This window comes from Capra hircus, chromosome 1 (assembly GCF_001704415.2).
Source record: "Capra hircus breed San Clemente chromosome 1, ASM170441v1, whole genome shotgun sequence".
In the NCBI taxonomy this organism is placed as follows: domain Eukaryota; kingdom Metazoa; phylum Chordata; class Mammalia; order Artiodactyla; family Bovidae; genus Capra; species Capra hircus.
Window position 1 is genome coordinate 70,764,950 of NC_030808.1, and position 27,031 is coordinate 70,791,980.

At 38.9% G+C, this 27,031-nt stretch overlaps 2 protein-coding genes across 3 annotated transcripts; both read right to left on the minus strand.

Annotated features, from left to right (window-relative positions):
* RNF168 (ring finger protein 168) lies at positions 176–17,743 on the minus strand. 2 transcript variants are annotated; one of them, XM_005675067.2, is made up of 7 exons: positions 17,405–17,743; positions 16,755–17,091; positions 12,915–12,991; positions 10,053–10,232; positions 7,407–7,528; positions 5,602–5,683; positions 176–2,909 (listed from the first exon to the last, which is right to left on the minus strand). In XM_005675067.2, the coding sequence occupies exons 2-7, from the start codon at positions 17,053–17,055 to the stop codon at positions 1,950–1,952; spliced, it is 1,722 nt and encodes a 573-aa protein (XP_005675124.2). In that variant the 5' UTR covers positions 17,056–17,091; positions 17,405–17,743; the 3' UTR covers positions 176–1,949. The 2 variants fall into 2 exon arrangements, with proteins under 2 accessions (XP_005675124.2, XP_013818970.2); XM_013963516.2 differs by having other exon boundaries at positions 16,755–17,743.
* SMCO1 (single-pass membrane protein with coiled-coil domains 1) lies at positions 19,106–25,972 on the minus strand. The gene is made up of 3 exons (XM_005675068.2): positions 25,816–25,972; positions 22,181–22,330; positions 19,106–20,002 (listed from the first exon to the last, which is right to left on the minus strand). The coding sequence occupies exons 1-3, from the start codon at positions 25,863–25,865 to the stop codon at positions 19,558–19,560; spliced, it is 645 nt and encodes a 214-aa protein (XP_005675125.1). The 5' UTR covers positions 25,866–25,972; the 3' UTR covers positions 19,106–19,557.

Below are 27,031 nucleotides of genomic sequence, written 5' to 3' on the forward strand. Positions count from 1 at the left end.
AGTCTTTTTCTTAATGTACTGGCAGACACTTTATAAAAAGAAATTAGCTTTTTGTGGTGAACTGTATCTACTTTTTCCCTAGTCTTCCATGTCTTCCAGTTTTCCTTTATGGTAGTTTTTACACATAACTTATTTTCATGTTTTAATTTTTAACTGTGATAAAACATATAGTCCATTTTAATTTTTAATAATTATTTTAATTTTCAGATTTTCAGCCTCTGCACAGTTCTAGCACTCCTTGAGAAATTAAACACTCTCATATCCCTTCCACAAAAATGGAAGGAAAAGTATCAATACATTCTAATGACACAAAATATTTACTAGTTTCTCACAAAGATGCATACATGGTAGGAGCATCAGAAAGACTAAGAAGTTAAAATTTGTGTTAAAACCAATTTTAGTTAAGAAGACTTTTCACAGACAAATAAGTGGTTAAATATGTAAATCCTAAATACATTATACTATTTTTCTCCCTTTTTGGTCATGGACTATTCCAGGAAGATTTAACTGCATAACTTTTATTTGAGGAATCCTTAAAATGTAAAGCAAAATTGGTCTTAAAAAATATTGGTTTGATGAAAAGATTTTAGTCTACTTTAGAAAAATTTGTTTAGTTTCTAAGTACACTTCATTTCAGTACAATCATTACTCAGGAGACAATCATTTTTGAGAAAGGGCAAACTAAATTTTAAGTTAGCATCAGGATTCTACCCATAATTAATCAATATTGAAGGAGATGCCATCAGTGTGCAGATTACAGAATTTTGGTTACAAAATTTGGAGGAAAAAAAAAAATCAATGTCCAAAAGCACTGATAAATTTAAACTACAATTATTAACTCTAGGACATTTTATTATGTCATTACCTTAATAGGATGGTTAACTAGACATCCATCAGAAATGCTGTTAAACCTGTTATTTGCTCAAAGTTGTTCATACTACTGAAACAAAAGATCTCTAAGTTAAATTTCATAAAATGAAATTGCTGCCTTCCTTTTTAACTTTTGGGGGTAAGATAGGGTTAAACCCAAGTATCATACTTTCTATTTTTGTCCACAAATAAGTCAGTATGATAACCTAAGGAAATAAACACATGGTTAGTCAGGTTCTACAATATACGATACTGTGACATAACTTTCCATTTTTTCCTCTGGAATAGTAGATTAGATAGTATGGTGTGTAAAACTATAAAATCTAAATGTTTCTTGTATCATTCAGCAAAGAAAGGACGAGGAAGAACACTCTGCCAGACTACACCTGCTACTCCATTCTAGATCCACCTGTCTGATCATCCCACACTGTTCATCTACCCCACTAGCCTCATCCCAAAACAAGCTCCTCTGTATCAACGGTCTAGTTTTCTCTGTCAACTAAGTACTAATTTTCCAGAAAACCCCAATTTTTCTGATTTAACACTGACCCCAACCCATTTTAAGTCAAAGAAAATATTATAATACTTAATTAAAGCAGAGATGGAAATTAGTGTTATGGAAGATGTATGTCAAGTGCTCTGCAAATATATGGGAAAGCTGCAAGAAAACAGCTTTTAAACCCTGCCTGGATCCCTTAGCTACTTGGTACTAATGTTGCTTTGATTACTAGTCAGGACAAAAAGGGGCTCAAAGGCCATAAAATATGCATTTTGGGGGGAATGCACGGAACTGAAGATTTCCTGGGAGTCGGCAAATGCAATTTTATATCCGTAAAGGCTGTCAACCTATACTTAGTACATCAGTTATTTGAAAAAGGAAGGGAGTGGGACTCTTGCTTACAACTGAGTCTGGCAGAAACACATTTGTATATTTCTCCTTTGTAATCACATGCTCCTTTAGTTAGAGACAATGAGTGTGTCCACAGAGCAGAGATAATGAAAAATTTATAAAGAACCTATGATAGAAAGCTTTACAACTCAACCTTACTGGATTATAAAATACTCTTCTTACTCAAGCATTACTTTGTGAATCTCTGAAACATCTGAAAAATACTTTTCTGTGACTTACTAGGCTGTAGGGAATGAGCAGTTTTAGGTACATTACAATTATCTCTAGTAGAATTTGCTATCTTTCTTCCATTAACTGAACATTTCAACTGGATCTTAAAAGAAGGTTGCCGATGGTTTTCATTTTTTGAGTTGGTCTGAGGTTTTGGCTGCTCTAGCTCAGTTTGTCTTTTGGAGTTTCTGTCTCTGGAATTCTTTCTCTGTCCATTTAGTACTTTGTCTGGAGGTGAGGACACAGTCCGTAACTGATATCCATCCGGGGATCCTTTTTGCCGGTCTGGCCTTATTTGCTCTTGATCCACCTCTTCCTGAAGTTGTAATGCTAGTAACCTGTCCTGCTTTTCTTGCTTATGTCTCTCATAAAGTAGATGTTCCAAATCTATCAGTTTTTGGGTCAAGCTGATTTCTGTTTCCTCTTGGTCTGAGGAGGCTTTGGGGAACGTTTTCTTTCTTTTTGCAGAAAAGCATGGCTCTCTGATTGCTTCAGACAAAGGTGCTAGGTTTCTTCTTTTGGAGGTACCTTTACTGATCAGTAGGTGGGACTCTTCATTTTCTGTCCCAACCGTGTTGTTTCTAAGGAACTGTGTCGTATCTGTTACAGTACACTCACTCTCTGTTTCACCACGTGCCTCAGTGGCAGCATCTCCAGAGTAGGGAACTCTGGCTTTAGGTTCCTCGAGACTTATGACACATAACCCTTTTTCACGATTGCTTGGTCCTGTTTCAACTTTTCCTTCAAGGCACCATTCTCCACCACTGGTACATAACTGAGGCATAGGTGACTCCACTGAAGATTTTGCATCTTGTTCCTGAACTGCAAGATATATTTGAGGAGAAAGCGTTGGCATATCTTCTTCAACATCTGAGTCTTGCCATGTAGGGCTCTTCACATCACTGTTGTCGTCAATTCTCTGTAGAAAACAGAAAAAGACTGAACGAACCAAGGGAAACCATCAAGTCATAACATATAAGTCTTATTACACTGACACCAAAACTGAGTTGTCACTATATACTATAATTACCTGATTATTACTACTACTAAGATATATTAGTTTTTAATAGTATTTTTATTCTGTGTGCCAACTTAAGGTATTTCTTCATTTTCACTCCCATGAAAACCTACAGCTCAAAACCCACAAGCCAGTTTTATATATGGCCAGCAGCTGGCACCATGACTTGACCTTTCATCTTTTAAACTTCCTCCAACCCAGGTACTTTTAATACCTTTTTGTGTCACAAACCCTCTTCCTTTTGGCATTTTTGTGAAGCTGACAGACCTCTTCTGAGAATAATATTTTAAAACATAAAAATAAATACATAGGGATCAATTTATATTGCAACATAATTATTAAAATCTTATGATATAATAATGCATATCATTAATACATTAAATACTAAGATCTAGTAACAAGTCTAATAATTTGTAACACTGAAGGAGGGATGAGTATAAATGTTTCAAGAGATCTACAACAAATGTAATATGTTATTGGTGACAAAGACACAGGTACTGTTGACAGTATTATGGTTTGCTGCTTATATTCATGACTATGTTGCTAAGTCGCTTCAGTCGTGTCCAACTCTGTGTGACCCCACAGACGGCAGCCCACCAGGCTCCCCTGTCCCTGGGATTCTCCAGGCAAGAATACTGGAGTGGGTTGCCATTTCCTTCTCCAATGCATGAAAGTGAAAAGTGAAAGTGAAGTTGCTCAGTCGTGTCCGACTCAGCGATCCCATGGACCGCAGACTACCAGGGTTCTCCGTCCATGGGATCTTCCAAGCAAGAGTACTGGAGTGGGCTGCCATTGCCTTCTCCGATTCATGACTATAGGAAACACTAAAATGAGAGGTCAGGTGGAAGATAAACTTTTTCTTCTATCCAGGTTCATATTTACTCTATGGATTCTACCCACAGACCTTAGGTTAAGAACTCTTGCTTTAGCCAGTATAATTCTTCTCACTTACAGGTCTTGGGTAAATTAAGATCTAGGATTAGTTTTGACCATGGGAAAGCCTTAAGAAAGGCTTCAATGAGAATTTGCTTCAAGACAAAAGTTATTTATTGTTCAAGATCTTAACTCTGTTCTTTTACCTACTTTGCTTTGCATTTATTGTTCCTCATAACATTTCTTGTGAACCAATGTAGTCTGGGTTGGACAAATTCTAAGCTGCCTACCACGTTTTGCTGTGAGTATTAATATCAGGAAAGGGAGAAAAAAAATCCCCGCCTTCAATGCCTCCTTCCATCAATCGTAAGCATAAGCCCCAGCATAAGCCAGACTATCTGGACTTGAATTTCCCTCTATTACCTCTACTTAAGAGACTCTTTATGCCTCAGCTGGTAAAGAATCTGCCTGAACTGTGGGAGGCTTGGGTTAGATCCCTGGGTTGGGAAGATTCTCTGGAGAAGGGAATGGCTGCCCACTCCAGTATTCTGGCCTGGAGAATTCCATGGATTTGTACAGTGTATGGGGTCACAAAGAGTTGGACATGGCTGAGTGACTCTCACTTTCACAGGACTCTGAGCAATTCTCTAGCCTCTGCATGCCTAGGTTTTCTCAACTATAACTGGACACAAGGATACCTTACAGAATTGGTGGTTGTGATGAAGATTAAAGAAAATACATACATTTTTGGGCACCTAAATGTCCATTAAGTGTTAGGTACTATAAAACCACCTACCTGAATTGAAAAAAATTTATGAACCTATTAACAAAACTTTGGTTAACCTTCTATGCAGGCATTGATCTTGGTGTCAGCTCATTTTTTCTAGTGCTATTTTCCTGGAAATATGATAGAGGTGGAATGTCACTTGTGTCACTAGGCCTCATAGCTTATGATAAAAGTGACCCTTATTGTTGAACTGCATTTGTACTAGGAGACCTAGGAGGGGTCTTTAACCCCCTACAGGAAGCCAAGGTTCAGGGCTTTGGTAAACGACTTAGAACTCTTTGACTGGCTGTGTTCCTTACCAGGACCTCTGGAAGCTACACCCATGAGTCGTTACAGTAAATAATTGACTCTTATGGGGCATGGGACTTCTAAATCTTCATGGTGACTACACTTCTCTGCATGGTCTCACTTCCAGGCCATCACTTAGGAGCTCTGCAGTGAGGATTCTTGCTGAACAGATATGCCTGATGCTGCCCTACTAGCACGCTTTATTTCCCATTCTGTTATCTTTTAAGTGAAGCTGGTACCAGGGGTAGCCTATTTAGTTTTGTGAGTCTGATGATCTAGGTTAGGGATCTACAAATTTTGCCCATGGACAAAATCCAACCTGGTGTCTGTTCTTGTAAACAGTTTTACTGGAACAAAAACAAGCTCATTTGTTTACATTTTATTCTGGATGCTTCCACGTGAAAACAAATCACTGAATAGTTGTGACTGAGACCACCTGGGCTACAAAGCCTAAAATATTTACTATCTGGCTTTCTAGAGAAAAAAATCTGCTGACTCCTAGCTTAGGTGAGACTAAGATGATTAAGAAGGTGTATTCCATTTACTACAGTGACTTTTTAAAAAAAAAGTAGGAAACTATAAGTATTAACGATCTATAGCATTAATAAACTTGCCAAGCCAAGAATATCTTTAGCATCCACAAACCTTAGACATGGAGTTTTTTCTGTCTTCCTGTACAACTTCAGACTGTGATGCTGACCCAAGTTGAGATTTAGGTGACAAATACCTTTAGAAAAAAGAGTTCGAAGTTAATTACACTTCAATAAAATATATATATATAAAAAAAAGTTTGCCAAATTTGAATGCTTTGAAACACAAGTGGCATGTATCCAATGAAATAAAGCCAGATTAGCTATTTATGCTTAAAGTTGTCTCACTTGCTACTTGGCTGATTTCTCAGAAAAAGTGCTATTTTATCTCCCTGTCTCAAGTATTTTGGTCTAGCTCTGGAACAAAACTTAAAAGTCCGAGTATTGATATTTTAGTGAAAAACAGGAGAAAAGGAAGCAAAAGTCAAATTTAAATTATTCCTTAATTCTCAAAAGAATCTAAATAGGTAGGTCCTGGCATCAAAACAACCTAAGACTGTACAGTCTTTCCAAAAGTAACGGAAACGACACTTTAAATTAGGAGAAAGAATATGTTAGTTTCTTTTTAATGTCAGAAATTCTACACTTTTTATCTCTGAAAAATGGTCCATGATCAGATTCTTTACCATTTTGGTATAGAGATTTTATTACATACAAATTTATATCAACTATCTGCTTAGAGACATGAGATTTATCAATATGTTAGCATAAGAGCATGTCTCTATCTAAGCATCAGTTTATTCTTGTATTTGTGATACATTTTTGTTTATATATTTCAAAGTATATATTTAGATTCATGAAGATTTATGACAATTACATCCTTTATGTGTGTGCATGCTAAGTTGCTTCTCAGACTGATGTCCAACTCTTTGCGACCCTATGGACTATAGCCTGTCAGGCTCCAGTGTCCAAAGGATTCTCCAGGCAAGAATACTGAAGTGGGTTGCCACTTCCTTCTCCAGGGGATCTTCCTGACCCAAGGATCAAGCCTGTGCCTTTTTATGTCTCCTGCATTGGCTGGCGGGTTCTTCTACCAATAGCACCACCTGGGAAGCCCCCTATATCCTTTATGCTGAATAATATTATATCAATTTGAAATATCCCTGCTTTTCTCTTTTAATGGCTTTTCTCTTGATTTCTACTTTACATAATATCAGCATTAACAATATTGAGGCTACATGTCTGCTTTTTCTCTTAATAGCAACCACGTCTTTTAACACTGCCCTCTCCCTATAAATCTTCATCTCCCTGTCTCAAATTTCCACTATCTCAAATCCTAAATTTCTATGAATTTTGGAAAGGGGTAAATCAGTTGCACATATTTATCTAGTTGAACCAAAAGCCCTTACATGTTTTTGAAGTCTAGATTGTAGTTGATAAACTTCTTCGACTATGAATTACTATGGGAAAGCTTATCAACTTGTCTTGCTGCTAAGAGGGGCACAGTGGGGCAACTAAATTCACTCTACTGTTGACTACCTGACTCATGTTTTTTGTACAGTAGGGAAGAAATGTAATATATAAACTGGGAAAAACAGAGTGGGGTAAGATCTAGATGCCAAACTGTAAACTCTTTCAATGAAGATGACCTTATATTGGACTACTTTTTTTTTCATTTGAATCCAAACCAAGAGAAGAAGGAATCCAACAGATTGATTTTGAGAAAATGGTACCAACATGGAAATCCTGAGCAGTCAAGATAAAAAAAAGTTTCACATTTCTCTTCATGTTAGCCAGAAACGTAAGCTATGTGAGCATCTCTCTTATTTTCACTTTATATTAATGTCAGACAATCTAGAAGGTTTTCATGCAGAGCTGATGGACCAAATTTTGATACAGCAGTGTTCTATATTCACTTACTTCTGAATATCTCCAGTGTTTGTTTGTTTGTTCTTACTTTTCTTTTGTGATTTGGTTGTGACTGGATCAGATTTTCTGGAATTCAGAGGCGAAGCCAAAACACTTTCCTCACAGAAATTGTTCTTTGACAACAGAAAAAGCATAAAACAATTTTAAAATAAAATAAGCTATTAATTAACTCAGAATCCACAATAGAATTTTTCAGGAATTATGCTCATTATGCTTAAATTCTATATATCCTGTGAAATAATACTGGCCATGCAAAAATTAGTATAAACAAAATTAATAAATTTATCTAAGTTGGTCTAAATTGCATTATTACCTTACGTTAGATAAACAAAGAGCATGATGATACTAATCTCAGTAACTGATCATTTTTTAATTTTTCTAATGAATAATTTCATATATTTATAACCACTTTAACCTATAGGGGAAAACTGAGAAAGCTGGGGCTATACCTGGAATAAAAGTTATTTTATGAAAAATAATTTAATTTGGGAATTTAAGGGCATACCAATAAATAAGCATGAATATTTACTTCCTATCTCATGACAGACCCATAAGTTTCCTACTATGTCATTTGAAAAATTAACATACTTGGTGATGGTTGACATTTGGCCTTGAACCAACAAACTTTTATTCCAAAATATCAATAGATTTGCTCTTATAATCCCATGTGAAAACAAGAATTAGAACAATAATTCTTGAAAGACAAAGTTGACCCCAGGGTTTCCTCTTTGATATATTTTCTTTCCTATCCCATTTGTTATTCTATTGGTCTTTTTTGTGGCCTTGCTGCTCAGCTAGCAGGATCTTAGTTCCCCAATCAAGGATTGAATCCAGGGCTATGGCAGGGAAAGTGCTGAGTTATAACCACTGAACTGCCAGGGAAGTTCCATGGTCTATGTCTTTTACTTAATTTCTCAACTGTGTAAAGTTCTGAAGCTATTCCACTTAAATTTTAAAAGGAAATATAATTTTTAAAAGGGTGGACATTCCAGAACTCAGTTATATTATGAATGGCAAGCCTCTCAAAAAATGGGGGAAAAAAATCAATTCTGGATATACTTCACTTTGGTAAGTATATTTTAAGATATCTGTTGTTTGAAAGCAGAAGAATTGTTTTTAGAGGCTCTCAAACCTGCACACACACCCCCAGAGGGGAGTGATATTCCCTAAATCCCATCCCCAGAGATTTTGTATTTTAAAAGAACTTCAAGTGATTCTGCTAGGCCCTTTCAAATCACTGGGTCTCACTATATCCTTTGGTCTTACAGTATGTGTTCTATCATCCTTTCCTTAATTCACTGTCCCCTAAGCAGTAATTTTTAACCATGGCAAGATAACAAAATCCAGGTTTAATATGTTATGTTAGAATTTAGGGACTTCCCTTGTGGTCCAGTGTTTAAGACTCCGTGCTTCCATGCAGGGGGCATGGGTTCAATCCCTGATTGGGTAACTAAGATCCTACAAGCCGCGCAGCATGGACAAAAAAGAATTTAATGTGCTTCACTTTCAAAAAGTGATTGGCATCCATACAATGGAATATTTTACCACTATTACAAAAGAATTATAGACTATATGTAACAATATGAAAAATATGAAATATCAAGTGAAAAAGGTCAGGAAACAGTTTCTTATGAAACTAAATGTCTTCCTGACCCTTGATGTTGGACCAAGTCAAGTGATTTGCTTTATTAAATGGCATGTAAACTATCATGATGCTTAAACAGAAGCGTTAGGAACCACTGCATGGTTGGCTTTTATTCTCTTTCCTCTTCCATAAGAATGGCATGGCTTAAAGAGGACTCCCTCTTCACATGGAACACCACCAAATCAGCTGACATGAATCATGAACAAGTCATAAATGTGGGTGGTTGAAAGCCTCTGAGATATGGGGATCATGTTACCTCTGCAGTGCTGACTGATGCCATTTCCCATTTACATGTAAAATGATAAAGAAGTTTGTGAACATAAAATACTAAATAAACCCACATTCAAAAGAAAAAAAAAAGTCAGAAAAAAAAAAACCCCAGTGTGATTTATATATCATTTTTAGGTGAAAAAAAAAAGTTATAAGAAAGAAACCATTAATAGTGCTAACCTTTGGGGAAAGAGCCTGATGTAATGGAATAAGAATAGGAGTGGAGAAGTGGGAGGGGGAAATGGAGTTTTCATTTTCCACTAAACAGCTTCCTACATAACTGAATTTACTTATGAAAAATAAAAGTTTTTAATAGAATACTTGGGGGACTTCCTCAACAGTCCAGTGGTTAAGACTTTGCTTTCCAATGAGGGGGTATGGGTTCAATTCCTGGTCGGGGAGCTAAGATTCCACATGCCTCATGGCAAAAAAACAAAACATGAGAATAAGAGAAGCAATATTGTAACAAATTCAACAGACTTTAAAAATGATCTACATTAAAAAAAAATTCTTAACAAACAAAAAAATCCCCAAACAAACCAGAAAACCACATACTTGGATTAGAGCAAATAGGTAACAACATGCCAAAAAAGTTTTGTTTTAGGTAGAGCAAATATGTCAGAAATAGTTTCAGTTATGGTGAATGCTTCCTCTTTAGACTGTTCAAAATCAAACAAAGCAATAACAATGGAGATACTTCAAAGTTCTTTCTTGAAACTTACAATATCAAGGCTTAGTCTTCTTGCCAGTTCTTCATCACTTTTCAGTTGTTCCTCCATTTCTCTGTGCCTTTTTTCTGCCTGTCTCTTTTCCTCCTCTTCCTCCTCTGCCAGTAATCTCTGGATGTATTCTTCACTGGCTTTGTTTTCTTCTTCCTCACAGGCTCGCCGCTCTGCCTCTACCTTAAAGGGAGTTAATAAAGAACAATCCTTCTCTGAACTTTTGAGTACACTTGCAATATTTCTTAATAAGAATAGTAAAAAAAAAAAAAAAGAAACAAATTGGCAAGAAATAAAATCCCTCAAATTAAGGTCAAATCTAGAGAGGCAATTTCCTGTAAAGTAGTTCAGGAAGTCTCCTTTAGGAAGCCTCCCCAGTCGGTCCAATGAAATCTTGATCAAAGCCTCATCCCTCCTTGTTTCAGTCCTTATCACAGTTTCTATTACACTATAATACAGTTTTGGAAGTCTTCCTAGGGGATATTTTTCCCTAGGTAATAGAAGGTCACGTTCTGACTAACTTTGGCATAGGTTTCTGAACCAAACACTAGCAAGGGAATGGAATGATAAAAACTGAATTAAACTAATCAGGGTCTCTCCCTGAAGTTGGGATGAATCTCCAAACACGGTGGGCAACGGTGCAGTAGTTGCTGAAAAAACAACAATGGTCATTATATGATCTACAGATGAGGAAAGACAGAAAAACTTTAATAGATCAGTAAGTGATCTAACTTTCTTAGCTTAGTAAGTCACAGAGTGGAGGCTCAAACTCAGCTTTCTGGACCTAAGACCATGCTTGTGGGCATTTAAACTATACTTCCTGGAAGAAATAATGTTAAGAATTACTTTAGAAATCCAAAAGACCTGACTTGAAAATAAGTAAGTCCTTGATTCAATTCAAGTGAAGGATATAGGAGGAAAGATTTGTTAAGTTTTCTTGCTCTTAAAGGAAAGCCATTGGAAGAGACTGCTGTTTCTTCCTCTGCGTATCATTGTATACGCAGCTGAGGTTCAGAAATGTGCAGCTGTCTTACTATTAGCCTGAGGATAAAGCCAGGCAACAGAAGTCAGCAAAGAATTGGAACCAGAGCTGTGGATGAAACCAGCCCTGAAGTCCCTACTAATCTCTGGAATTCCAATAAATTAGTTTTTTTCATCTATACCCAAAATCATCCTGATAAAACCTGTTCTCACTACATTGTTGTGAACATTATTTCTTAAACCCTTACTTAAAGATATTGTTTCGACAATATGCTGACAATTAAATACTATGATTGTTTTTTAGCTCTTGTAGAGCTCACATGGTCTAATACAGTAGCCACTAGCTACATGTGGCCATTGAAATGTGACTAGTCCAAATTGAGATGTAGTGTACAAAATACACAGCTGAAGACTAAATAAGAATAATCAATACTTTCTATGCTGACTACATAATAAAATATTTTAGGTACAATATATATAAAAATTAATTTCATGTTTTTTTAAAAATTAAAATGCGGCTAATAGGAAGCTTTCAACTGTGTATGAACCCACATCATGCTTCTATTGGACAACACTGCTCTAGACTAATCAGGGTAGAAGAGTACTAAGGCTCTCCTAGTACTAGTGAAATCCAAAGACCCCTCTTTTCCTAATCAGGTACTCGACAAAGAAAGTAGACTGAGCACCAAAGAATTGATGCTTTTGAATTGTGGTGCTGATGAGACTCTTGAGAGTCTCTTGGACAACAAAAGGAGATCAAACCAGTCGATCCTAAAGGAAATCAACCCTGAATATTCATTGGAAGGGGTAATGCTGAAGCTGAGACTCCAATACTTTGGCTACCTGATGCAAAGAGCCGACTCACTGGAAAAGACCCTGTTGCTGTGAAAGATTGAAGGCTGGAGAAGGGGATGACAGAGGACGATGGCTGGATGGCATCATTGACTCAATGGACATAAGTTTGAGCAAGCTCCAGAAGCTGGTGAAGGACAGGGAAGCCTGGTGTGCTGCAGTCCATGATGTCAGAGTCGGACATGACTGAAAGACTGAAAAACAACTTCACAATTAGCCCTTTATGCTTTCCTCATCTAAAGGCATTGTTTGTGCCTCTAAAATTCATATACTGAAGCCCTAACTCCTCAATGTGACATTTAGAGGTGGGGCCTTCAGGAGGTAATAGGATCATGAGGGTGGAGTCCTCATGAAGGGGACTAGTAGCCTTAGAAGAAGAGACAGGAGAGATGATCCATCTCTCCCTCCCTCTCTTCACCATGTAAGAACACAGTGAGAAGGCAGCTGTTGAGAAGCCAGGAGACAGACCCTTGCCCAACACCAGATCCAGAACTGTGAGAAATCAAGTTTGTTGCTTCATTCACCCAGTCTATGGTGGTTTTGAGCCTAAATGGACTTAAGACACCATAATCTACCACCATTTTCCCATCCTTTATGCTTAAAGCTTCAGGGAAGTTTAAAAAATCTCCTTCACACTTAAATGCTTATAGATCACTATCACATAAGAAGAGCACCAAACACATATAAATAAACTAAAGCTAATTTTAACTATTTTGAACACATGTAAAAACTGGAGCTTTGGGATGTCCCTAGAGGTCCAGAGATTAAGACTTTGCCTTCCAAAGCAGAGGGTGAGGGTTTGAGCCCCTGGTCAGGAAGCTAAGATCCCACATGACTTGCAGCCAAAAAGCAAAACAAAACAGAAACAAAACTGTAATGGTCCACATTAAAATAAAACAACTGAAGCCTTTATAAACTATATTAAAATCATTAACATTTCAGTATATATTATTATTTATTTATATAGGGACATAAAACTATATGCAAAAACATAGCAGAAAATTTTTCCAAAAAAGAACATTTACGACCTACCTTGCTTATCTCCTCTTCATATTCTCTTCTTAATTCCCCAGGCTTACTTAATAAGCGGACTGGCTGATAGTCATCAACTGTTTCAGATCAAGAGAGAAAATTACATTATAGGCAATTACAGAATTCTATAGCTAGCTTTGAGCTTCCATTAAACCCATATTAATATAAAATGCAAAATTAAAATAAGTGTACAATTATTAACAGCTATAGGAATATGGAATTCCATTTTTAAAAAGGCCAGAGGTTTTCTGGTTCAAAATGGCACACAAATATGTATACTAAGCTCTTTCTCTAGAAGCCATTAAAATAACAGTAAAGGAATTTTAAAAAAACAATCCCACAATAATAGCAAACAGATAGTTCTCCAAAAAAGACATATACAAATGGCCAGCAAGCACATGAAAAGATGCTCACAATCACTAGTCATTAGGGAAATATAAATCAAAACCAATGAGACAGCATCTCCCCACTACTCCATCAAACAAAGAAAACAAAACCAGAAAGTAGCAAATGCTAACAAAGATACAAAAAGGAACTCTTGCCCTTGCTGGCAGGAGTATTTAAGATTGTACAGCTGTTATGGAAGAGTACAGCAATTCCTCAAAAAATTAATACATAGAATTACCACATGATCCAGCAATTTCTTTTCGGGTATATGCTCAAAAGAGTTGAAGGCAGGGACACTGACACTTGTACACCAATGTTAATTCACAACAGCCAAAAGGGGGAAGCCAAAGATGGAAGTAATGACCCACTGACAGATGAAAGGATAAACAAACACAGTAAACACATACAATAAAATATTAGCCATAAAAAGAAATGAAATTCATTCACATGCTACAACATAAAGTCTGACTTTATGTTAAGTGAAAGAAGGTGGTGATCATTTTGTACTATGTAGAATTACTGAATCACTGTTGTGAAATAGTGAACCTAATATAACATTGTAAGGTAATTATACTTGGATTATTTTTTCTAAATGAAGTCGCCAAATTGCCCATACTGGGAAAAAGAGAGAGAGGAGAAAAAGAGAAAGGGAGGGCAGGAGGGAAGGGACAAAAAAAGCTACAAATAGCTACTATGATTCTACTTATATAAGGTACATAAAGTAGTTAAATCATAGAGACAAGAAGTAACAGTGGTGATGCCAAGGGCTGGATGGAGAGGAACTGAGGAATTATTGTTCAATGGGTACAGAGTTTCAGTTTTTGAAGATGAAAAAGTTCTGGAAAGGGATGATGGTGATGCTTGCACACCTATGTGAATGTACTCAATGCCTTGAACTGAACGTCTAAAAATGGTTAAAATGGTAAATTTTGTAATGTATACTTTACCACATTTAAAAAAACACACTAAGATACCAGTTAACACCTCCTAGAATGGCTATAAAAAATGAAAAAAATTTTTTAAAAAGCAGAAAAGAACTAGTGTTGGTTAGGATGTGCAGAAATTGAAACCATTACACATTGTGAAGGGAATTTAAAATGATGCAGATCTGTGAAAAAGTTTGGCAGATCCTCAAAAGGCTAAACATAGAATTACCATATGATCCAGCAACTCCACTCCTATATACACAAAAAATGAAAACATATTCAAACAAATACTTGTGCATGAGTATTCATATCAGCACCCATTCAAACAGCCAAAAGGTGAGAACTACCCAAATGCTCATCGATGAATGAATGAAAAAAAATATATATATAAATTATTCAGCCCTAAAAAGGAATGAAGTACTAATAAATAATAGAACCTTGTATGAACCTTGGAAATATTATGCTAAGTGAAAGAAGCCAGACATAACAGATCACATATTTTATGAATACACTTATATTGCTGTTGTTGAGTCGCTAAGTTGTGTCTAATTTTTGGGGGGACCCCATGGACTGTAGCCCATGAGGCTCCTCTGTCTATGGGATTTCCCAGGCAAGAACACTGGAGTGGGTTGCCATTTCTTACTCCAGGGGATCTTTCTGATCCAGGGACTGAACCCGCATCTCCTGCATTGGCAGGTGGTTCTTTTTTTTTTTTAACTTTAAATTTATTTATTTTAATTGGAGGCTAATTACTTTATAATATTGTATTGGTTTTGCCATACATCAACATGAATCCGCCACGGGTGTACACATGTTCCCCATCCTGAATCCCCCTCCCATCTCCCTCCCCATATCATCCCTCTGGGTCATCCCAGTGCACCAGCCCCAAGCATCCTGTATCCAGCAGGTGGATTCTTTACTGCCCAGGCACCTGGGAAGCCCTTCCCAATGAATACCTATTGCTTCTTCTGAAGTTCTTTTGTTCTCAGATCCATCAAACAGCCCAGATGCTTCCTTCTTGCTTATACCATGGAGATCTGATTTTGGTGATTTGTCCTGGTATCTTTTGGGGTTTATGGGAACATTTTATGAGCTAATTCTGTGGTAAATGATGTCTATGATGTTTAATTCTGCTAAACAGATGGTGTGTGTGTTTTACTGGGGCTTCATAGAAATTAAAAAACCAAGCAAATTCACAGAGAACTCTGGAAAGGGGGTGGGGAAGAGTGGGAGTCATAGCTTAATGGTTAGAGTCTGTCTGCTGCTAAGTGATGAAAAAGTTTTGGAAACATAGTGGTGATGGTTGCAAAACACTGTGAATGTAATTAACACTACTGCATCCACTTAAAAATGATAAAAATGGCAAACTAAGAAAAGCTATGACCAACTTGGATAGCATATTAAAAAGCATAGACATTACTTTGCCGATAAAGGTCTGTAGAGTCAAAGCTATGGTTTTTCAGTAGTCAGGTATGGATGTGAAAGTTGGACTATAAAGAAAGCTGAGCGCCAAAGAATTGATGCTTTTGAACTGTAGTGTTGGAGAAGGCTCTTGAGAGTCCCTTGGACTGCAAGGAGATCGAACCTGTACATCCTAACAGAAATCAGTCCTGGATATTCACTGGAAGGACTGATGCTGAAGCTGAAACTCCAATACTTTGGCCACCTGATGGGAAGAACTGACTAACTGAAAAAGACCCTGATGCTGGGCAAGATTGAGGACAGGAGGAGAAGGGGACGACAGAGGATGAGATGGTTGGATGGCATCACCGGCTCAACGGACATGAATTTGAGCAAGCTTCGGGAGTTGGTAATGGGACAGGGAAGCCTGGTGTGCTGCAGGCCCTGGAGTCACAAAGAGTTAGACATGACTGAGGGACTGAACTGAACTGAACTGACAATAAGTAAAAAGAATTTCAAAAAAAGGTAAGTATTAAGCATTGCATTCAAAGCCTAAACAAGAAACATCGCATGACTTATTGAGCACATAAAGTGTTCAGTTTGGGGCATAAAGAAGAGTCCACACTGTGGAGGACCTTTGAATAAAAACGGCTGAACTAGATAGCCACAGAAAGCTGTTTTAGGCTCCCTGCAAGCTTAAGAATTAAATGAATGGCAATATATAGGCAAGCAAGTTAGAGAAAATAACTGAACGTGAAAAAGACATTAACACAAGAATCCTTACTTCTGCTGTTGCTATACTGCCATTGTGGCTCCTCTGCGACTATTTATATAACTTTTCACACGACTGAAGACTCTATCGGGCAATTCTTTTGTTTTGGGTTTTTCTTTTCATTTTTAATCGAACAAACACCAAGTGAACACAGGCTGGGCATTATAACAATGAACAAAATCTTGCCATTGACCTTAATCAACATTTTGAGGCCAAAAAAACCCAAATACCTCTGAAAATTTTAGACAAATACTAACTGGCTCTCTGTTTTATCCTTTAAAAAATGGATTAGTGGCCGTTGGCTTTCAAAATGACCTTGGTTTTTAGACAACAAACGCGCTGGGTTTTACTCACCAATTTCCTTTGATTCTTGCCCAGAGGCTCTTAGCTTGCATTCCTTTGGATAGTGTTTTTGAATTGTCTCCCACAGTTCCATATTAACAAGAGAATTTGTTCGGGTACGGTACCGAGCCCATGAAGAGACCCGGCGGCGACAGAAGGGACAGCACAAACTTGCCTTTTCGACAGTCGATTCGAAACATGGTTTACAGAGCGTGTGGTTACAAGGCAGTGTCACAGGCTCAAAGAGGATTTCCACACAGATTTGGCATTGACATTCTAACAAGGAAGGGATGGAGTCTTTGCGTACAGCCATTTTAATATGCTAATAAGGCATATTCAACATCAATACCTGAAAGAGAAAGAATCTTGTTTCCGGTCCGAATAAGAAAAAAGCAAAGTAACAGTTTTGCGTTTTAAATATTATGCCCAGTAGTCTGCCATAATTCAGAGACTGAAAGCATCAAATGTCTAGAAGTAAAAATGGTGTTCTACAGGTCAGGTGAACAGTACGACCCTGGAAGGCGGTGTATTTGTCCATGTTTAAGATAAACATCCGGAAAGAAAACAAATGAATCTTGGCTGCTCCCAGGCATTAACAATCATTGCAGCAGGGCGGAAAGTGGGCTCCAGCTCACGCGCCAAGTTCCCCTCCTCCCGCTTACCAGGTGAGAACGCTCCCTTAGCTCCTGGCAGCCAAGACGGAGGCCGCCGAGGCGCACAGCCCTCGGGCCATCGCTCGAGGAAGACTGCAGCTCCCCCCGGACGCGGGCTCCGTTGGAGCAGGACTTCCGTTTCACCGCTGCTGTGGGTCCGCGTTCGCGCCTTACTCGGATTCTGAGCCCACCCCTTGTCCTCTCTAAAGTCAGCCAGAAAGCCTAATCTTAGCGGCGGCGCCTTAGAATCCCGCAAGGGCTAGTGGCGTCACGACTGCCCGCCAAAACAGCCCCTCCCATCATACAAAACCGACAAAGGATACAGACAGCTAACATTCCGCAGACGGGACTTCCGGGCCTGCGCGCGCACCGCCCGCCCTGCTGGCCCCGCCCCCCGGCCGGGAGAGAGCCCGCCCCTCCCCTCGCGAGGCGTGTGTGCTTGCTTGCTAAGTCGGTCCAGTCCTTTTGGGCTCTGCGTCACTATCGTCTGTGGCCCGAAAGATTCCTCTGTCCTTGGGATTCTCGAGGCAAGAATAATGGAGCGGGTTGTCATGCCCTTTTCCAGGTGATCTTCCCAAACCTGGAATGGAACCCCTGTCTCCTGCGGCTCCTGCATTGGCGGGTTCTTTTACCGGTGAGCCACCGCCCCCCTCGGGTCGTTGTGGCTCTAATTTTCTCGCGTGGTTCTGCTCCCGGGGACTGCGGAAACCGGGCCGTGTCGCAAGATTGGTCTCTGGGCAGAAAAAGGGAAACCTCAAAACAAACTGAGACCCGAGGAGTAACTTGAAAATTCTTCCCTCTGTACTCCTCAGCCTACCTTTCTGTAGTACCCTTCTGTACTGTTTATACATGATGGCCTGCCTCAGGGAACCTTGCCCCTCTGCCTGACTGTTAAATCAGGACCTTTGTTCAGGACCCTGCTCACCTGTGGATGGCTACAGGAAGGAAGAAATTGACACATCCCTTCCCCAGACTTGCCATTCTAGGAGATACTTGCAAGATGAAGGGGCTTTTTACTTCTCTTCCTCACCCCACCCCCTCCACCCCACTCATTCTGTAAAAGAACCTGGCATCCAGACCCAGATGGGATGGTTATTTTCAGACATTAGTTTGCCATCTTATTGGTCAGTGAGTAGAACCAGCTCGGACTTGGTAATGCTGTCTGTTCAAGCACAAGCTGCCTGTTCTCTTTATTTAGTGCCCTGCAATAAATGCTGTACTTTATCTTAACACAACCGCATGTCAGTAGATTGGCTTTGTTGCAGACCCAAGTTTGATTTAGTAACACTTCCAAGACATAGTTCCAGTCTCTCTCTCTTTTGTGGCATGGTTTCTCTGAACAATGTGTCTGGAGAAGGATAAGACTAAGTGCATGTATCTGGCAACCAACCTATTTTCAAGGAGGAACCAGCAAGGTAACACATCTTGTATTATTTATCCTTCTCTACCTAACTTCCCTCCAAGGTGTTACTCATTCTGGTTGTCCTGAATTTGTACCTTCTAAATTAAGTAACTTTTGCCTGTAGGGCAGGATCCATATTTTAAAATGTTTCTATTATTGACGCTACATATTGCATGGCATTTGTTTAAAAAAGATTATAAAATATATGATCACTGTGTGGGAATTCCCTTTCTAGTATAAAATACCTATGGAACTGTACCAGAAAGAAAATACACATCAACATACGAAATATAGTAGATTTTTTTTTATTTACTACATCATACATTCACATGTTTCAAAATTCATAAAGTACAAAATGAATTAACAGTGAAAAGACTTCTTCCTGCCTTTGATCCCTAGCCTCTAATTAGTTTTCTTCCCTAAGACAATGTTACCACTTTTTAATGTATTTCTCCAGAAGTTTATAGATATAGTAGCCTATGTATTTGTTTTTGCCCTTTTTTTCCCACTGAGCAATAATGTTGGAAATATTTTAAAACACATCTTGGCGATAACTCTGTGTTACTATACAGTTACATGAAAGCTTCTTCATTCTTTTATATTGCTACACAGAAAGTATCCATTGTACCAGTGTATTATAATTTAACACTTTTCACTTTTGCTATAAAAATAAACCTGTATTAAATTGTGTATATGTATTGCTTCCCATTTGCAAGATAAATTATACTAGACATGGAATCTCTGAGTCCAGTGTAACAGATTAGCTTTTGACTGATGGTATCAACTCTTTTACGGTTGACTTTTTCTCTTGAGGGGCCATTTCTGCTTTCCCCTTCTCAATGACCTGCACAGCCTTCAGCAAACCATCCTGCAGAGCCTGGTTCTTTACCATATTAGAGATCATGAAATTGATATCTCTTATATACATCTGCCTTACTTTAGCAATGTAGTGTTCTGCCTTGTTACCATGTGCTACAAAGAAGATACACAGTGCTGTGATATCTGCTTCTTGCAACCCATACTCCTCCAGAACAGACTCCCATACAACTCTGATGCGCTTGTTCGTGACTTTTCGTCTAAGGATGGAGGCTAAGGTGGGAAGACTTCTCACCAGATCTGGCAGCTTCTCAAGCACACAAGTGTGCAAGTGGACAAGTACTTCAATGACGTAGCTGTATAAAATATTCAATTCCATTGAAGTGAACCTACAAAAAATGTGGGCACTTTTTAAGCAGTAGAACTCTCTATGTGCAGCCATAAAGTGAATTTTATTAGGATAATTCAAAGAAGTATAAACATACTAGGAGAACTTTAAACAGATTGGGTTAGAGGTTTCCAGTGAAAGAGAACAAGACTTGGATCTCTTGACATAAGAAAAGCCATTGTTTATCTAAGCAGTTTTGTGATCTAAGCCTGGCCACAGTGCTTGCCCTAGAACAGGTCTCAGTAATTCATGATCTTAAGGGAAGTGATGGAATGTTGGAACAAAGGAAAGGATATCAAGAAACAATAGTTCAGTGATAAGTGTTGGTTGCTCAGTTGTGTCCAACTCTTCGTGACCCCAAGGACTGTCGCCCACCAGACTCCTCTGTCCATGGGATTCTCCAGGCAAGAATACTGGAATGGACTGCCATTTCCTTCTCCAGGGGATCTTCCTGACCCAGGGATTGAACCTGGGTCTCCTGCATTGCAGGCAGATTCTTAACCATCTGAGCCACCAGGGAAGCCCAATTCTTCCTAAAAGGATATACGTAACAGTCTGATATGTAACTTAGAGTTCTGCAGGAACTAAAGCCCCACCCAGGTGGCAGTGGTGGTTGTTCAGTCACTCAGTCATGTCCACCTCTTTGCAACTCCATGGACTGTATGTAGCACACCAGGCATCCCTGTCCTTCACAGTCTCCCGGAATTTGCTCAAACTCATGTCCATTGAGTTGATGACGTCCTCCAATAATCTCATCCTCTGTCACCCCTTATCCTCCTGCCTTCAATCTTTACCAGCATCAGAGTCTTTTCCAATGAGTCAGCTCTTTGCATCAGGTGGCCAAAGTATTGCAGCTTCAGCTTCAGTATCAGTCCTTCCAATGAATATTTAGGATCGATTTCCTTTAGGATTGACCGGTTTGATCTTGCTATCCAAAGAACTCTCAAGAGTCCTCTCTAGCACCACAGTTTGAAAGCCTCAGTTCTTTGGTGCTCATCCTTCTTTATGGTCCAACTCTCAAATAGCTTTAACTAGACAGATTTTTGTCGGCAAAGTATTGTCTCCTCTTTTTAACATACTGTCTAGGTTTGTCATAGCTTTTCTTCCAAGGAGCAAGTGTCTTCATTTCATGGCTGCAGTCACCATCCACAGTGATTTTGGAGCCCAGGTGGAGGATAGAATGATGATGTTGACCTTTTCTGACCCTTTTGACTTCAATCATTTAAGCTTGAATTCTGTCAACCTTTGCCCCAGTTCTGTGCTGGTCTCCTCTGTTCAAGCTCCTTCATGAATATGCATCTATCCTTAGCTTAAAACTTTCTGATTTTGATATTTGGGAAGACACTGCTTGGGGAAAGATCCCTACTGTTCTCCTTGCTTGCTGCAAGTAATAAATCCTTCCTTGTCCAAATCTTTGGCTTGGTTGTGTCTTTTGACCCAACACACACCAAGAGGCCAACCCAGCTTTTGGGTTCAGAACAGAAGCAGCTGTTATAGTTTAGAAAATACTTTAGAAATAGGGCTTGCCCTATTACAAAAGCCAAGACATGGAAGCAACCTAAGTGCCCATCAGCAGATGAATGGCTAAAGAAGTTGTGGTATATATCTACAATGGAATGTTACTCAGCAATAAAAAAGAGTGAAATAATGTCCTTGCAGCAACAAGATGGACCTAGAGGTTACAGTACTAAGTGAAGTAAGACAGACAAACATCACAATATCACTTATATGTGGAATCTAAGAAAATAGTACAAATGAACTTATGAAATAGATTCACAGACACAGAAAATAATCGTATGGTTACCATAGTATAAATTAGGAATTTAGAATTAACAGATATATACTATTAAAATAATTTTTTTAAAAAAGAAAAGAGGATTTGCACTAAACTGGATAGCTTAGATCTCAGGCCACTCATACGACAAATTTTTCAATGGCAGAGCACTTACATTATCCATCTCTGTGTTATTCAAACTTTGCCAAGCAAGGGACTCTGAGATGTGTACCACAGTATGGGAAGTAAACCAGCACTCAGTCTTTTTTGAATGAATGAGCCTGAAAAAATATGATTTCTTCACAACCCATTGTTGGAACCATATTAAGAAGCGCAGTTTTAGAATGACCACTACAAGCTCTCATGAAACCACAAAATTCCACTGATTTCTGATTAGATACTCACTTGAGTGACAGAACTGCTGTCCATAGCTCATCTTGGGCTCCCTGGTTTGCCAAAGTCTTGCTATGATCTTCGAATTTCTGTGTCAGATTATCCTTGATGAAGTCCAGTTCTTTAAAATGTGCTTCTAAAGCTTGGAGCTTGTGGTCTACTCTATAGTATAACAGAATCAAAGGTTAATTTGGGTCAGAGCACAAAACTAAGATTTTGCGTAAAGATAAAGCTACAATACATTATTTACAGTCACTATCAGTAGCTGCCTAAATTTTAAACAGTTATGGATAGATGTTCCCATTTGCCATTCTCTCTAGTCATCATCCTAGTTCTTGCATTCCTTATATTGCCGAACATGTGAATTGTCTAATTATCTCAACAATCTGCCTCATCTTTATTAATATATTGTACCTCATACTTTAAGAAGTATTTTATACAAACTTTAATTTGATTCTCATCACAACCATAAGTAGTGAAGCAGTCATTTTTACTATTTTACAGATAAAGAAATTGAGTCTCAAAAAGATCAAGACTTAACCATCATATAGCTATTAACAAGTGCTGAGACCCATATTTATTAAGGTGGCTTTCTCCACCATATTCTGACTGTCAAAGTCTTATCTATCAGGGATAAGCTCATTCCATGCCTGCCTGAATCCCTCAGCCTTTCTACCTGGAGATCTGCTCCTTGCCTGCTTCTCTGTCACAGACACTGTCTCTATTACTTGTCACTCCCCACCTCTTCCTTTATTTTTAGAGTTAGCTTTTCGTGATCTAAATTGTAAACCTTGAAGAGAGAGGATCGTAGACTATTTCTTGAACATCTTTATGCTTGTGCCCCAATACCTAGCAGAGGTCTTACACAGAAGTAATAAAACATGTCTTCTATGACATTTGTGATATTAGTGAAATGCTAGGCAGTGTAACAGCAAAAGGGGGACCTGAGTTGCTCTGAACAACCCTGATCATTAGAGGGCGCTGTGACATAAAAATTACATCTAACGGAACCACAAAGAACTGAAACCCCACAACTCACTTGCATGAAGTCACCCACACTGTCTTTCATGAAGTGATACACAGCCAGTTTCCTGAGTTTCTATGTCCCCAGTGACCTGAATACTGCTGTGATTGCTTAGGGTTCTGTCCTTGACCATCTTCTCTTCTTGGTCTTCACTTTATTCCAAGGTTAATTAGCTTCAGGTACCACCCCTGTCCTTCCCTGGTGGCTCAGAGGGTAAAGCGTCTGCCTACGGTGCAGGAGACCTGGGTTCGATCCCTGAGTCAGGAAGATCCTCTGGAGAAGGAAATGGCAACCCACTCCAGTACTCTTGCCTCGAAAATCCCATGGACAGAGGAGCGTAGTAGGCCCCAGTCCATGGGGTCACAAAGAGTCGGACATGACTGAGCCACCTTACTTCACTTCACTTCACTTCACCACCCCTGTCCTAAGCTCTAGAGTTGAATTTTCAGCTATGTTTTGTACATCTCCACTTAGATGGTGGTATCAGACTCAACTGTCTTAAGCCGAATTTACTAAGTAAACCCCTCCCCTTGCACTCCATCTTCAGAAATTGCAGCAATGGAATTTTCTCATTGCTCTGGATTCTATATGCATATAGATAAAGCTCTGTATGAAATGTGCATTTTCATTGGGAAGATCCCCTGGAGAAGGGAATAGCTATGCATTCCAATATTCTTGGGCTTCCTTGGTGGCTCAGATGGTAAAGAATATGCCTGCAGTGCGAGAGACCTGGGTTTGATCCCTGGAGATGGGAATGGCTACACTGCAATATTCTTGCCTGGAGAATTCCAGGGACAGAGGAGCCTGGCAGTGTAGAGTCCATGGGGTTGCAAAAAGTCAGATACAACTGAGCGACTAACATTTTCACTTTTTTTCAAGGCTCTCTATGAAATATGCATTTTCATAGGAACATAGGCCTACATGACCTAATATGCCAGCAATCTGGCTACAAGTCAAAACTATTAAATCTGGTAAACTCTTTGTATTAACTTTTAGACCTTTAAGAATGTACTTCTTATAAGTCATCTCCAGCTTGAACTCTAGAGATAAACTCTAGCTTGTCAATTAGTAATAGGTTTACATAAATTGAAACAATTATTTGGAATCCTTTCACCAAAAGGCATCCCGCAGTTCAGTTCAGTTCAGTTCAGTTCAGTTGCTCAGTCGTGTCAGACTCTTTGTGACCCCATGAATCACAGCACGCCAGGCCTCCCTGTCCATCACCAACTCCCGGAGTTCACTCAAACTCACGTCCATCGAGTCAGTGATGCCATCCAGCCATCTCATCCTCTGTCGTCCCCTTGTCCTCCTGCCCCTAATCCCTCCCAGCATCAGAGTGTTTTCCAATGAGTCAACTCTTCGCATGAGGTGGCCAAAGTATTGGAGTTTCAGCTTTAGCATCATTCCTTCCAAAGAACACCCAGGACTGATCTCCTTTAGAATGGACTGGTTGGATGTCCTTGCAGTCCACGGGACTCTCAAGAGTCTTCTCCAACACCACAGTTCAAAAGCATCGATTCTTCGGCGCTTAGCTTTCTTCACAGTCCAACTCTCACATCCATACATGACTACTGGAAAAACCATAGCCTTGATCGTTCAAAGGCATTCCTAGATCGTTTCAAATAAATCCTAAGGAACATGTCTGCAAATCTGCATTTCTGTGACAGTTGTCCAGCTCAGTTAATGGGATCACCATCTACCCAATTCCTTGAACTAGAAATCTCAGAATAACTCACTATTTTCCCCCTTTCTCTCCATCAACATATCTCTAATCTATTCCCTCCTCTCTATCTCTAGTAAATCAGTTAATCACCATCTTTCACTTCAACCTAGGATTACAATAGTCTAACTAGATTTCTGCTTTTCACCTCCAGTCCATCCCCGAGAGCTATTCTTCTAAAACACAATTCTGTTCTCATAACTTGACTATTATATACATTTTATGCTGCCCTGACTTGCCTAGTGACATTGCTAGAGTCAAGTCGAGTCTCCTCAGCAGGAATTGTAGACTCTTTAACCTTGCCCCATCCTCTGTCAGTCCTCTTGCACGACTTAGTCACCAGTCACGAGACATCTAGCTGCTGACTGAATACGGTATGATAGCCCAAACATCTGGGGTTTACACAGACTTTCCTCACCCTCGAATTCCTTCCCATATTTTTATTTCTGGCAAATTCCTACTCACACTTTCAGATCCAGTCTAAACGTCCCTCTATGAAGGGTTCCTTTTCCCACTATCAAAAGCAAAATTCATTCCTCTCTTCATGTTCTCATAGCCCTTTAGGAACATCACCATTGTAAGGTCAGTCACATTAAATTGTAAGCATTTTTTAATAAATCTGTTATTCCAAAGGCTGTGAGCTCCTTGAGGACAGAAATCACATTTTGCTTATTTTTGTAAGCCCAGCATATAGCGCATGCATTAATCGAATGGAATATAGCACCTAGGAGGAGATTTTTATTATTAATGGACACAATTTTTGAACCTGAACACATTAACAGAAAAAGAATTCTAATTAGCATGCGTGTAGCTATTTGCCTGTTTTTATTCTTCATTCTTCTCCTACCCATCTTCCCAGAAAAGCTGACCCATGCTTGCTCCCTCCCTGTAGCCCTTAGCAACCTTTTCATTGCCTCCTTTAAGGATATCAGGGTTGTGGTTTCATTGTTCATCTTCTTACGGCAAAATGAAAAGAAACAAAACAAACAAAACAAAAGCCCCACAGAGGTTTGAATCCAGGGTTTTCTGCTGCTATCCACTCAGCAACAGGCAGCAGCAGTGTGAGTATTCGATCTAAATTCTGCCTGAAAGGTCACTCAGTACAAGAAGCTTTTAATAGCTTGTACATCCAAATATAGTTTCAAAGAACTGATCGTGTGAACACAGGTGTCCTGGGATGCACTATAATATTTGCCTTTGAAAAATGACCCATAGTACATCAACATAGTAAAACAACCAGATGTAACTGTGACTCAGTGTATATTCTGGTAAATGGATATATAAGTACACAAATATATACATATACTAGAATTAAATCTGATGGAAATACTACCCTCAAATTTTAAGAGCTTAATTATTCACTTAGAACTTAAATTAGTTTTAAAGAAGCTTCAGACCTTTTATCTAACCATCCTTGCTAAGTTGCTTCAGTCGTGTCCAACTCTGTGCAATCCCATAGATGGCAGCCCACCAGGCTCGCCGTCACTGGGACTCTCCAGGCAAGAACACTGGAGTGGGTTGCCATTTCCTTCTCCAATGTATGAAAGCACTCAGTCGTGTCTGACTCTTAGCGACCCCATGGGCTGCAGCCTACCAAGCTCCTCCATCCATGGGATTTTCCGGGCAAGAGTACTGGAGTGGGGTGCCATTGCCTTCTCCAATCATCCTTAGAAACTAATAAATATTTATTAAGCTTATAGTATTAGATTAAGTATTAGGAATAAAAACAGGCATAAAGCAGATTTCTGAATTCAAGGGGTTTAAATACTAACTGAAGAGGTATTTAAAAGATAAATATATTGAAAAGAAAAAAATATATAAAAATATTGTGTGCTGAGTAGATACAGACCATAAAAATCATATATGATGAGAGAGTGTGTCACTGAAGCCTTGGATAATTGAGTATCACTCACATTGAAGGTGAAATTTGGTTTTGGCCTTAAAGGAAATGTAGGTCATTGATTATCAGAGAAGAGAGAGAAGAGTATTACAAACCGGAGAAACTGAATAAAATCACACATGTGGGTGGCAAGGTTATGTGATGTGGTCAGGGAACAATGAGTGAGTGTCTCTCAAGCAAAAAATGTATGTGAGAAAAAGAAAAACAACAGCATTTAAA

Bases quoted from the DNA above. Each gene is read 5' to 3' on its own strand.
- RNF168 (XM_005675067.2), bottom strand. From the start codon at position 17,055: ATGGCTGTACGCAAAGACTCCATCCCTTCCTTGTTAGAATGTCAATGC. The intron at 5,684-7,406 runs GTAAGTGAATAT...TTTTTTCTAAAG, and splicing joins AACACTGGAGATATTCAGAA to GTATTTGTCACCTAAATCTC. The intron at 2,910-5,601 runs GTTTGTGGATGC...TGTTTTCTACAG, and splicing joins GAAAAAACTCCATGTCTAAG to AGAATTGACGACAACAGTGA.
- SMCO1 (XM_005675068.2), bottom strand. From the start codon at position 25,865: ATGAACAATGAAACCACAACCCTGATATCCTTAAAGGAGGCAATGAAA. The intron at 22,331-25,815 runs GTTGCTAAGGGC...GTTATACTATAG, and splicing joins TTAAAGGAGGCAATGAAAAG to AGTAGACCACAAGCTCCAAG. The intron at 20,003-22,180 runs GTGAGTATCTAA...CATTTTTTGTAG, and splicing joins ACAGCAGTTCTGTCACTCAA to GTTCACTTCAATGGAATTGA.